This window comes from Macrotis lagotis, chromosome 6, assembly GCF_037893015.1.
Source record: "Macrotis lagotis isolate mMagLag1 chromosome 6, bilby.v1.9.chrom.fasta, whole genome shotgun sequence".
In the NCBI taxonomy this organism is placed as follows: domain Eukaryota; kingdom Metazoa; phylum Chordata; class Mammalia; order Peramelemorphia; family Peramelidae; genus Macrotis; species Macrotis lagotis.
In genome coordinates this window covers 94,116,594-94,129,871 of record NC_133663.1, presented here as the reverse complement: position 1 = coordinate 94,129,871, position 13,278 = coordinate 94,116,594, and the positions used below count along the sequence as shown (strand labels likewise).

The 13,278-nt window shown below is 37.5% G+C and overlaps 1 protein-coding gene across 1 annotated transcript in view; it reads left to right on the top strand.

Moving 5' to 3' along the window:
- Nucleotides 1-2,224: 2,224 nt before the first annotated feature.
- LOC141491111 (dnaJ homolog subfamily C member 15-like) overlaps nucleotides 2,225-13,278 on the top strand; it is a 46,400-nt gene continuing 35,346 nt past the window's right edge. Inside the window, exon 1 of the mRNA XM_074191722.1 lies at nucleotides 2,225-2,468. Within this exon, the coding sequence (XP_074047823.1) occupies nucleotides 2,370-2,468 (99 nt within the window). The 5' untranslated portion in view covers nucleotides 2,225-2,369. The remainder of the gene's footprint in view (nucleotides 2,469-13,278) is intronic.

The following is a 13,278-nucleotide window of genomic DNA, read 5'->3' as shown; positions in this document are numbered from 1 at the left end:
TTAACTTGTTTTAAGGTTCTAATTTTAGATTAGCAAGACTCACATATTCTTCCAGCTTTGCTGTCTTTTGGTTTCTTTCACTTAATTCTTCAGGCTCTGTATTTTTGGGGTTTTTTGCTACAATTTTGTTCTAATTTTCATCTGTTTGGATGAGTGTTTTTGACATTCTAAGTTTTTGTCATTCTAATTTAGCTTCTCTCTTATCAGACATATAAGATCCCAGATTTAGAACTAGAAAGGACTTCAGAGGCCATCAATTCAAAGTTTTATTGTACAAATGAGGAATTGTGACTAATAAAACCTGATTTCAACTCATAGTTTTTGACTTCAAGTCCAGAACTATCTACTATCTTCCATGAAACCAATAATTTCTTTCTCTTTTTTTTCTCTAATGCTCACTTAATTCTTTTATTGCTCCTCTGAACCAATGTGGAAGTTCTTAAGTTTTTCATTGAACTTACGTAATGTTTTCATATTAAATTGCATATAATTTTTGATGAAAAATTTATCTTTTTCTAGACTGCTAATTTGTGTCCCCTCCTCCCACTCCTCTTGACACTTTTTATTAGTTGTTGACAGTTTCTCTGTGGGTTGGTCTATTTTATTGCTTTTTTTGTATTTCATCATCAATCTTTTCCTTTCTGTATTAAAGAATGTGGAAATGGGTTCAGGATCTTTGTACTCTCCCTCCACCAAAACAAAACAAAACAAAACTCAAACTAAAGCTAATTCTCAGTTCTTTATAGATCACTGCATTTGAATGCTTTCTAAAGCAGTCAAGGAATGAAGAGACCAAGGTGGCTCCATTGATTATACATCTTTTCCCCAATCTCACTCTTCTCAGATCCACAATAGTCTCTGAATTCAATTTTTTTCTCCCTAGGCTATCATCTGGCACTGATAGAAATGGCAAAGATAAAATCAAGAGTCTAAGAGCCTAGGGGTAGCTAGGTGGCTCAGTGAATGGAGCACCAGCCCTGGAGTGAGGAGTACCTGAGTTCAAATCTGACCTCAGACACTTAATAATTACCTAGCTGTGTGGCCTTGGGCAAGCCACTTAACCCCATTGCCTTGCAAAAAAACTTAAAAAACGAGTCTAAGAGCCATTATGAAGCTTATATTCTATGGGGGAAGGCTGAGAAAATAATTCAAGGGAAGAAGAAAATGTTAACAGCAAAAAAAACATGCAGCAAGAGATATTGCAAAATTTAGCCTAATTATCAGTGACAAAAATCTTCCAATATGAGGATTATAGAGGAGTTGAAGGATCAGACAAAATTTTCTTTTCATATTATAAAGAGATGAAAGAGGGACAAGTCTTCATTTCAGTCTAACATTCCAGTCCTCACAATAACTAAGAAAAACAACCATTGACCAGGAAATTAGTTTATAAAAACTTATAGTAATTATTATATTGAACATAATTATTTCTTTTCAGATTATAAGGGGATGAAAGAGGGCCTGGACTGCAAGACAAGTCTTCATTTCAGCCTAACATTCCAATCCTCAGAATAACTAAGAAAAACAACCTCTGAACAGGGAAAAATAGTTCATAAAGACTTATAGTAATTATTATATTTAACAGATTTATTTCTTTTCAGAGTACAGGACCTACAGGACAAGTCTTCATTTCATTCTAACATTCCAATCCCCACAATAACTAAGAAGAGCAACCTTTTGACCAGGAAAATAGTCTATAAAAACTGATAGTAATTAGTATATTGAACAGAATTATACAACATAAGAACGTTAGACGCGTTGGAGCTAGTTGGAACCTGCTGCAGAGCTGATTGTTACATCTTTTTTATTAAAGATTTTATTTATGTTGAGTTTTACAACGTTTCCCAGTCTCCCTTCCCTCCCCCACCCCGTTGTTACATTGTCACCAAGCTCAGGCCAATTAGAGAAAGTGGCCGGCGCGGCGGCCCGGGTGGTCCAGGCGGCGAAGGCTACAATGTATTCACTTGTTTCCTCCGAGGATGTTTGCTCCTTTTTTCAACCTTTCCCGGCTCCTCTAGGGCTGACCGGGACGTCGCTATTCCACCCTCCCACCTCCATTTTACAAGTGAGAAAACAGCTGAGTGGGACACCAGGGTCCCGTTTGGGACAGCTGAGCAGAGTTCTCCCCTCCCCCGCCCTGGGTTTGAACTTGACCCCATGATGACCCGGGGCCCTTGAGGTTCACTGCCGTCCAATCCGCTTCAGGGATTCCAGACTGACGTCGCCTTTTCTATTCCGCCGGTTCCCTTCTGGGCCTTCTGGCCTCAGAACTCTGACCAGGGAAGCCGTTTAGAACCAAAGCCTGAAGCGCGCTTCCTAGACCGTGACCTTGGCCCCGCCTCGTAGCCGCGGCCCCGCCCCGCATCGCCATGGCCGCCAGGGGCGCCGGGCCGGGCGGCGAGAGCCTGCGCCACGCCGAGTACGCTCCCCCGGCCAGCCGGGCCGAGGCCGACTTCGACCAGGGCCTGGTGAGTCCCGCGAGGGTCCAGCCCAGCCGGGGGCGCCGGGCGTGGCCGCCTGGGGGGCTGGGCCCACTCTGCGTGCCCGCCCCGTCACTCCCCGTGTCCTCTCGGGGGCCCCTCTCTCTTTGACTTCCAGCTCCCCTTCGCTTTCTGGCCCCATCTCTGCTCTTACTATCCTTGGACCCCTCCCCAGTTCCCTCTTGTCTTTGAGACTGTCCCCCCTTGTCTGATCACCTCCCCCTGTGTTTCCCCCCGCCCCTGGTTTCCCCACTCTTCCCTCTTTTTGGTCTCCCTCTGATTCCTCCTCTGCTCCCCTCCCTAAGGCCCCCTCCTCTTTGGTTCACTCCCATCCTTCTCGCTTTGCTCCCTTTCTCTTCAACCCACTGTCGACTCCCTGGTCCCTAAATGTATTTTTTGTTTCTTTAAAATATAATATTTTCTAATTAAGTTGCTAAGAACCAATTACAATAATTAATTTTAATTGACATTTACCTACATCATCCTATTTGATTTGAATTTTTTGTGACTTACTTTAAGGCTTGGTGTCAAGGAATTTGTTCTGAACTTTATTTGGTTTTTTCCACGGCAATGGGGCTAAGTGACTTGCCCAAGGTCACACAGCTAGATAATTGACTGAGGTTGGATTTGAACTGAGGTCCTCCTGATTTGAGGATTGGTGCTCTGTCCACTGTTCTAAACTAAACATTAGAGTGAAGGGAGACCTGGAGCTCAATCCTGTCTTGCCCCTTTTCTCCACTTGTTCCAAGGCACCATCATTCAGGTCTTCTTCCCCACTCACTTGGACTATTGTAATAGCTCCTAATTAGTTTCCTGCCCCTTTCAATCACACCTTTAGGCAGCTGCCAGATTGTTATTTCCAAAGCTCCCCTTATACTCTGTTGCTACTGGCTGACATGTGTTCTGACTAAATGACCTTCTTGGCTTCTTTTTTTTTATTATTTTTAATTATTCCCCTCCCCCCCAATTACATGCAAAGAGAGTTTTCAACATCCCTCCCTTTGCAGACTTTTGGGATCCACACTTTTCTACCCCTCTCCCTTTCCACCCCCACCACCACATCAGTAAATGGTCTGATATGGATTGTATATGTACAGTTGTGCATATTTGCTTATCAGTCATGTGGGGGGGAAAAAGAATTAGAACTAAGAGGAGGAAAAAGTATCAGAAAGAAAGCAAAAACATTAAAGAAATTATAAAAAGTAAACACCGTATGCTTTACTCTGCATTCAGACTTCAGTTTTTCCTCTTCATGTGGATGACATTTTTCCTAGCAAGTCTCTCATGATTGACCTTGATCAATGTATTGCTGAGAGGATTTAAGGTCTCCATAGCTGACTATCACCCAGTTAATGTGTACAATGTTCTCCAGGTTCTGCTCACTTCATTCAGCATCAGTTCATGCAAGTCTTTCCAGGCTTTTCTGAAGGTCGGCCATTCATGATTTTTTACAGATCAGTAGTGTTCCATCATATTCATATACCATAATTTGTTCAGCCATTTCCCCAATGGATGAGTATCCCTTCAATTTCTAATTCTTTGCCACTACAAAAAGAGCTACTATGAATATTTTTGAACGTGTAGGTCTTTTCCCTTTTGGAGTGTTTTTTTGGGGATGCAGACCTAGTAGTGGTATTGCTGAGTCAAAAGGGTAGTCACAGTTTTGTTGCCCTTTGGGCACAGTTCCAAAGTGCTCTCCAATATGGCTGGATCAGTTCACAACTCCACTATCAGTGCATCAGTATCCTAGTTTTCCCACATCCTCCCCAACATTGATTATTTTCCTTTTTTTTTTATCATTTTAGCCAATGTGATAGTTGTGAGGTGATATCTCAGAGTTGTTTGCATTTCTCTAATCAGTAATGATTTGGAGCATTTTTTCATCTGATTATCAGTAGTTTTAATTTATTCTACTGAAAACTGCCTGTTCATATCCTTTGATCATTGACAATTGGGGAATGACTTGTATTCTTATAAATTTGACTTTATTCTCTATATTTTAGAAATGAGTCCTTTATCAGAAACACTGGCTGTGAAAATTGTTTCCTAACTTGCTTCATTCCTTCTAATCTTGATTGAATTGGTTTTATTAATGCAAAAACTTTAAGGTAGTCAAAATTCTCTATTTTGTAATTTATAATGTCCTTTATTTCTTGTTTGGTCCATGATTTTCTCCCTTTTCCATAGATCTGACAGTTTTTTTTAAATTCACCTAATTGAACTATGGTATTACCCTTTATGTTTAAATCCTGTACCTATTTCAACCTTATCTTGGTATAGGGTGTGAGATGTTATCAAACAGTAGATTACCATAGCCATTTACTGCTCTATCTTTTGTGCCTAATCTATTTTCTATTTCTTAGTCAGTTTCAGACAATTTTGATGAATGCTTGGTCCATCTGTCCTTGGAACTCATAACATCAAATCAGCCCCACTGAAAGGGGAAGACATTTAAAACAAAAACGTGAAACATGCTTCCTAGAAGTGTGACCCTGGGCATGCCCGGCCCTATATTTATAATACATAGTTTTTAGATCTGCTGAGACCAGGCCATCCTCCTTTGCAGTTTTCTCATTAATTCCCTTGGTATTCTTGACCTTTTGTTCCTCTATATTAATTTAGTTATTTTTTTCTAACTCACTAAAGTAAATTTTTGGAAGTTTGGTAGTTTGGAAGTTTGACTGAATAAATGATTTAATTTAGGTAGAATTGTCATTTTTATTATATTAGCTCAGCCTAACTATGAGCAATTGATAGTTTCCAATTGGTTTAGGTCTGACTTGAGTTGTGTGTAGTGTTTAGTAATTGTGTTCATATAATTTCTGGGTTTGCCTTGGAAGGTAGATTCCCAAGTATTTGATATTACTTTAATTGGAATTTCTCTTTCTATCCAGTGTCCTTGGGCTTTGTTGGTCATATATAGAAATGCTCATGATTTATGTGGATTTATTTTATACCCTACTACTTTGCTAAAGTTGCTAATTGTTTCAAGTAGTTTTTTAGTTGATTTTCTAGGATTCTTTCAGTATACTGTCATATCACCTGTAAAGAGTGAGAATTGTGTTTCCTCATTGCCTATTCTAATGCCTTCAACTTCTTTTTCTTTTTGCTAAAGCTAACATTTCTAATATTATGTTGAATAATTGTGGTGATAACAGGCATCTTTGTTTCACCCCAGTCTTATTGGGAATACCTCTGGTTTATTCCCATTACATTTAATGTTCATTGATGGTTTTAGTTATATACTGCTTGTTATTCATTTTAAGGAAAATATTTATTCCTTTGCTCTCTGGTGTTTTTAATAGAATGGGTACTGTATTTTGTCAAAAGCTTTTTAGCAGCTATTGAGAAAATCATATGATTTCTGGTAATTTTATTATTGATATGGGCAATTATTCTGATTGCTTTCCTAATATTGAGCCATCCCTGCATATCTGGTACAAATCCTACCTGATCATAGTGTATTTTCCTAATGATAACTTACTGTAATCTCTGTTAAAATTTTAATTTAAAATTTTTGCATCAATATTCATTAGGAAGATTGAATTATAATTTTTTTTGTCTATTTTGACTTTTCCTGTTTTAGGTATCAGCACCATGCTGGTGTTGTAAAAGGAATTCGGCAGAACTTCACCTATTTATATAGAATTGGAGTTAATTGTTAGATTAAATATTTGGTAGAATTAATCTGTAAATCCTGGAGATTTTTTTCTTAGGGAGTTCATTGATGACTTGTTCAATTTCTTTTTTCTGAAATAGGATTATTTAAGTATTTTATTTCCTCTTCTGTTAATTGGGGCACTTTATATTTTTGTAAATATTCATCTATTTCATTTAAATTGTCAAATATTTGGGATACAGTTAGACAAAATAGCTCTAAATTACTACTTTAATTTTCTTCTTTTTGGTAGTGAGTTCACCCTTTTCATTTTTGATACTGGTAATTTGATTTTTTTTAAAGCAGATTAACCAAAGATTCCCTGTTTTCTTTTTGTACCTTTGCATGACCAACACCTCTCCCCTCCCCAGCCCGCCATGGAAATCTCTATTGCTACATAATCAGCAAGGACTTTTCCACCCATAGGGAGTGCTGCCCTCACCCCAACCCCACTCCCACTTCCCATCTCCCCTTACATATATTTACTTTTCTCAATAAAGAGTGCCCTTTCCTTCTCTCAAATCAGTTAGACCGCAGTCTCATTTTTGTTTCCTCAGGACCTAGCACAATGCCTTCATCCTTCTTTGTTCATGTGAACCTAGGAAAGTTGACCCACCTTCTCTGAATTTCATTTTTAAACATAGGAAGGATAAAGCTGCAGTACTGGCTTCCAGGGCTGCTGTAAGGTACTATAGACCTGTGTTTGTGAGCTTTAACTACTAATAGATGGGAGAAGTGGCTTTGTATTTTGATGATCAAGTAAGGTAAGATATGTAAATGCAAGTAAGGGCAGAGTAAACTTGAATTATTATTATGACAGATGTGGGAAACAGAAGAGGAAGAGGCCAGGCCCTTAAACATGTGTGAGGGAGTTGGTGAAGTAGTTGTGAAATCAATAGAAAGTAAGCCACTCACTTGCTGGAAAAATGTAAAGATTGTTACTATGTTGACTTTAGAGCTGAAAGAGACTTTAGAGATTCTACAGCCCAGAATGTTCCATAGGGTGGCCAGAACCAGCTAGAGGGACAAAAGAATGAACCTAACCTAGGAGGGGTGGTGAACCAGTCATTGAGTTCAGCTCATAATAATAATATATGCCCCTTTCCTTCCAGTGGAAACAAAATTCATATCCAAATTCACAGAAAGAAAACAAACATAAGATTTGATCCCCCTGTAGAGAGGGCAGGGCAGAAGATCATTTCATTATGTGGACCTGTAGCAGTGGAAGCTAACGATGAGGACCTGCTGGCAAAGTGCCTTTGTGTAGTCATCACCTCTGTGTGGGATAAAAATCTACTTAAGAAAATCTTCAGAGACTGATTCTGAGAAAAACGAAGTTTTTAATTGCTTTTCTTGAGAAAAGGACAGACTCACAATCTCTTGTCAAGAGGTGAGAGTTTGAACTGCACCTAAAGGAGAGTCAAGTGAGATTATATGACTTAACGAAATCTCCCCTCCCCTTCAACTCATTGGCTGAGTTTTTCAGGGTTACATTCTATTCTTGGAAATCTACCCCAGCAACAAAGAAAAGAAGGAAACGGGTTTCATAAAATATTACCTCACCAATCCAGATGGTGAGGACACCAAAAAAACATTTCAATGAACTCTGTATCTATAACTATCTAAAATGAAATAATGTCTAAATCTAGTAAAAATAGTCTTATCGTAAAGCAGGTGGCTCATGAGCTTCCCTTTTGGAATGAAAAGTCTTTCTAGGAATAGTCCAATAATAATTGTTTGGTTTTCTTAATATTTCTTAACCTTGAGAGGAGTTCACTAGGAATATTAACCCTGTAAGTTTTACTAGGAGTATTCCACTCACCTCCTTCTGTTTCTATAAAGTCAAGGTTTATAGATTGAACTGGAAGGAATCTTGGTTGTCATCAAGTCATGCTCCCTTCTTCCATCTCATTTGACTCATGAGGAATGTAAGGCCCCTAGATGTTAAGTGACTTGCTTATGGTCATACTGGCAGTAAGTGGCAGAGCCTGGACCTTTGACTCAAAAATCCACTGTTCTTTCCAGCCCCTAAACCTATGTTCTGGTAGGAGGTGGAAAGGACATTTTTTTGGGGGGGGGGAGGTTTAGGTTTTTGCAAGGCAAATGGGGTTAAGTGGCTTGCCCAAGGCCACACGGCTTGTCTGAGACTGGATTGGAACCCAGGTACTCCTGACTCCAAGGCCAGTGCTTTATACACTATGCCACCTAGCCGCCCCTTGGAAAGGACATTTACATGCTGAAGGGAGGTGGTAACCACTTCTAGAAGTTTACCCAGTGCCACCATACAGGATGCTGCAGAAGCCCATGCTGGCTCCCCTATGGATTTAAATGGATTTAAAGAGTTTCTTGGTTTATATGGTCTGAAACTGGCCTAAGCAAAAGTGACAGATTATCAAATATCCAGTCAAAACCTACCAGCCTGTGATCCCAAGTTTATAACCCATCCAGATTCAGAGATTGGATTAGATTCGGAGGGCAGCCTGCCACTATGCCTTCCATTTTATACTTAGGAGAGAGTATGGTACAGCTGTAAGAGTATAGTCATTGGGCATCTGTTCATCTCCTAGTTCTTCTGCTTACTTGCTGTATGATCACAAGCAAATTACTTAATTTCATTAGGTCTTATTTTTTTTTCAAATGTAAAATGGAATCATTGGTCTAGAACTTGAAGGGCCCATATATGATCCAGTAAATCCCTTGAGAGCAAATAGAGTATTGTCATTTTAATTTTGTTTTTTTTATGGTTAAGATTTATTTTATATAGAATTGTAATAATTCTTCATTTTATTTCATTACAATATAAACTAAAAATTATTTACAGAGACATACCTCATAAGGTCTAAATTACTTTAGACTGATTTTATTTTGTAGATGAGAAAACAGTGATTAAATGACTTTTTTTTAAACAATTACAGGCTAATTTTTGTTTCCAGATTAAGAATAATTTCTACTATATGTCCAGGAAGAAGAAAAGGTTAGGAGATAAAATTATGAACTTTTTAGACCTATTTGGAGGCCTATTTGAAAAATAGTTTTTGTCATAATAATTACAGGAAAGTTGCAACTTATTTAATAAGAGTGAGATTTTAAAAAAATTTAAAAATTATAAATTATTTCAATCTTTCTTTTTTTCAGTTAAACTTCCTTTCAAATTTATGAATTAAAACTCATTTAGGCAATTGAGGAAATAAAAAATCTTAAGATGAAGGCAAAAATACCTACTTGGTTTCTAGATAATATGGCATTTTGTGGTACAAACTGTATTCTGATTTTATTTTCAGTCTTTATTGGTTTATCTCATTTTCATGGAAAAGGAGGTTTGATTCCATATTATACAAGGAATATATTAAGGTGACCTTTTTAAGAAAACTTATTTAAATTCACATAGAAAAGTAGCTTTTGACAACAATGCTTTGTGAAACATTTAACTCCTGCTGCTATTGTCTTATTTCCATAGTATGAAATGAACATCATTCACAAACAGATGAAGTAAAAGTTAATTATATACTTTATATTTAATAGGATTTATTCATGAATGGATCACTTCCCCCCCCAAAAAAAAGAAATTTATAAGAATTATTTTATACCTTGAAGACTATAGAAAGCAGTGTGTGTATATAGAGACACATAATATACATATATGTATTTAGACATATATCTGTGTGTTTATATATATATATATATATGTATGTTTTTTTAAAAATTTATCTGGTGATTCATCTCTTCTTTGCATACTTCATGGCTTTGGGGGTGGGGTGAACCAGCATCTTTCCAAGACTGGGAGAAATTCTTATATAATAAATCAGTTAATTAGAAGTATTTATTAGTATTAACAACAACAAAAATAATGGCCAGTCTTTATATAATGCTTTAACGTTTGTAGATGACTTTACAGATATTAATTAAATCTACTTTTATGTTCAGCCCTAGTGCCATTGGTGATGCAAAAGAAATATAAGACAGAATTTATATAATGATGTTCACATACCTATTTGTGTGAGACAGCTAGAGAACAAACAGTACAAGATAATAAACCATCAAGTTTTAAATTGCATAGTTCAGACTAAGAACTACATGATTCAGAGAAAAGAAACTGAATGATCCCTACCTGTCTCACTTCTCATTCTTCTTTGCTGGATCTTCACTATCTCCTATTCCCAAACCCACAATTCTGTCCTGTACCCTGTTCTCTCCTCTCTCTTGCCTGGTGATCCCCTAAGTCCTAAATTACCTGCAGTCTATTGGCTGTTTCCAGATGCATGCTCCATAGCTACCCCAAATTTAGCACAGAACTCAATTGTTCCTCCCCCTGCTTCTCCACCCCCCATGCATCCATCTCCTGAACTTCACTTAACATCTATGTTTTATTATATTTTTATTTCTTTGTTACACATTTTTCAGTTACCTTTAAATCTGGATCAGTGGCACTCAGGTGTTTTATGATTTGACAGGACAGGGTGGTGACACACAGGGTTCAAATCTGCTCCTGGATAGTCACTACCTGGGTGTCCCTGGGTGGGTTCCTCATCTGTAAAATGAGCTGGAGAATAAAATGGCAAACTACTCCAGTATCTGCCAGGAAAACCCCCAATGGGGGTCACAGAGGGATGGACTTGACTGACCAAGCAACTCAACTGCAGCAATGAAAGAAGCCTGACACTTCTTCTCTAGCCAGTCTGGCCCTCTTGACCCTCCATCTGCAGGGTGCTCCCAGGCCTGGACTGAGCTTTCTTCTTGCCTCATTTCTCAGGATCTCGACCTTCCCTCCAAGCTCAGTTCAAGCACCACCTAGATGTACCCTTTCTTTTCTAGCTGATATTTCCTTTCTACTTCCCACTATCATATATGTGTGTGTGTGTGTGTGTGTGTGTGTGAACACACCCATACACACTCATAGGTGCTTAATAAATGTTTGTAGAATTGATTTGAGGCAAAATAATCTGAACCTGCTTTGGAATTGGCTGAAACCAGCAAAATATCTACATAGCAAACCCTGTGGTATGCAGCATCTGGCCTGTAAGGAGTGCTGAAGCACACTGGCACTAGCTCTCATTGATGGTGGAAGCTGAAGGAGCTAGGGACCCAGCACTCTATTTGCTCTACCAATACAGTATGGGATAAAATTGAATAAACATTGAAGTGGCAGAGTGGATGGATGGAGTGCTGGTCCTGGAGTCAGGAAGCTGTCTTCCGAAGTTCAAATCCAGCTTCAGACACTTTATAGCTGGGAGAACCTGGCTAAGTCACCAAACTCTTTTGGCCTCAATTTCCTCGTCTGTAAAATGAGCTGGAGAAGGAAATGACAAACCAGTCTCTTTACAAACATTGAGATGATGCTTTTAACTTCACAGGAATCAATTAATGGTTGTTAGCACATAGGTACTTATTAATTGATTTCTCTAAATTACGTTTTAGAGATATATTTCATTTGTTGTGAATGCCTTCTTTTAAATGGACCTAGCCCTTTTTTAGTTATGGAATCTCATTTATGAAAAGTTTAAGGGATATTCAAGGGAAATTTTTCTATACAGCAATTTTCAATTTGTTTGCCTTATGGTCTGACTTCAGAACCTAACTCAGTATAAATCCATCTCTCCTATAGTGTTATATTTTTTAATTACACTTAGGATTATGGGAATTGAATGGTGATCCCTATGTCTAATTTTGAGCATAATATAAATGTGTAATAAATGCTTGTTGTATTGACTACTACTAAATACTTGAGAGATTAGTGATAAAATTCTTATCTGAGAGAGGTGAAGAACTTCCCTGGTAAACAATTTTCATTTGTACCTTGTTCCTGCTGATGAAGAATGTTCTACTAGGTCACTGGAATTCACATAAAGTTATCTAGCCTTATGGCACTCTTTTTTTTCCCCCAACCTTTTCTTTAAATATTTACATAATATCAATGGAAATCAAATTAAATAACTACTTTTTTTGTGCTTATAGGTAATTTTTGTTACACGTTCTTTTCTTGGTCTCATTTTTTGATGGTAAACAAATTCCTCAACTAAATAGAAGTTGTTCCAAATTTAAAATTGGATTGTGTCCTGAAAGTTAATTTCTTTGTTTATTAAAATTTGGAATATTTTTCCCATTAAAACCAAACAAATATTCCTAGTATTTTGAATGGCACTCTGAATTAGGATGTTGTAAAGCTGCTATCATTGCAACATGGATTTAGAGAAATACAGTTTCATAAATAAATACAAGACTTTTTATGGAGCTTAACATATTTTGCTGGTATTTGAGGTTGAAGCAACTCATTGACTCAATAACTTCAGTGAACCTACCATGACCCTTATGCCAACTTCCTTTTCTAGCTCATATGAAGTACCACTCTGCTGATCTGTTGTATTTGTTTTCTTGGAAAAAATGAAAGCGAATTTAAGGTTTTTTTTCTTAATTGGAAGTTTTCCTGAATGACATTTGTCGTGTATATTGTAAAAGATTATGGGGCATGGCTTGGTTGTACCAATTCTCCTTTGTGGTTCCTTATAGCTTTAAGATTCTTTACTCAAAGATTATGAAAATTTAAGAGAGACTTTCTTTGACCAGCCTTTATATTATCTAGTACTATTGCTCTTACTATAACATCTTGAGTGTGTTCATCAATTCATAAGAGGCTAGGGACTTTGCAATTATATGTATTATTTTTTGCCAACCCTTATTTTCACATTTATTCATATTTTAGTTTAATGTCATCAGTGAAAGCTTCTTGCTTTAATTAGGAAACCATGTTGACATCAGTGGCACACTGAATAAATATAGAGTAGTACTTAAAAGATTATTCTTAGGCAATCACTATACATAATGAGGATTTAAGATTTTTTTTTGAAATTATGCATAAAATGCAACTGATTTTGGTAAGCCTGAGAGATTCTCTTTTATTCACTTACTAATCTCACTATGGAAGTTAGTATATGCTTATTACTCCATTACTTTAGTTATGTGTGATGTGATACATTTGGCTATTCCTTCCACAATGCGGATCATTACCTGTCCATCATCACTTCTTATGCTATGTTGTCCCACATTCCTTCCACAGAGGATGAACCTGTTGTTCTAGAGGCCTTCCTCTGGTTCTGTATCTGAATGCTCTCTGAGAGCACACCCCTTTTACCATTGGGTTGTTCC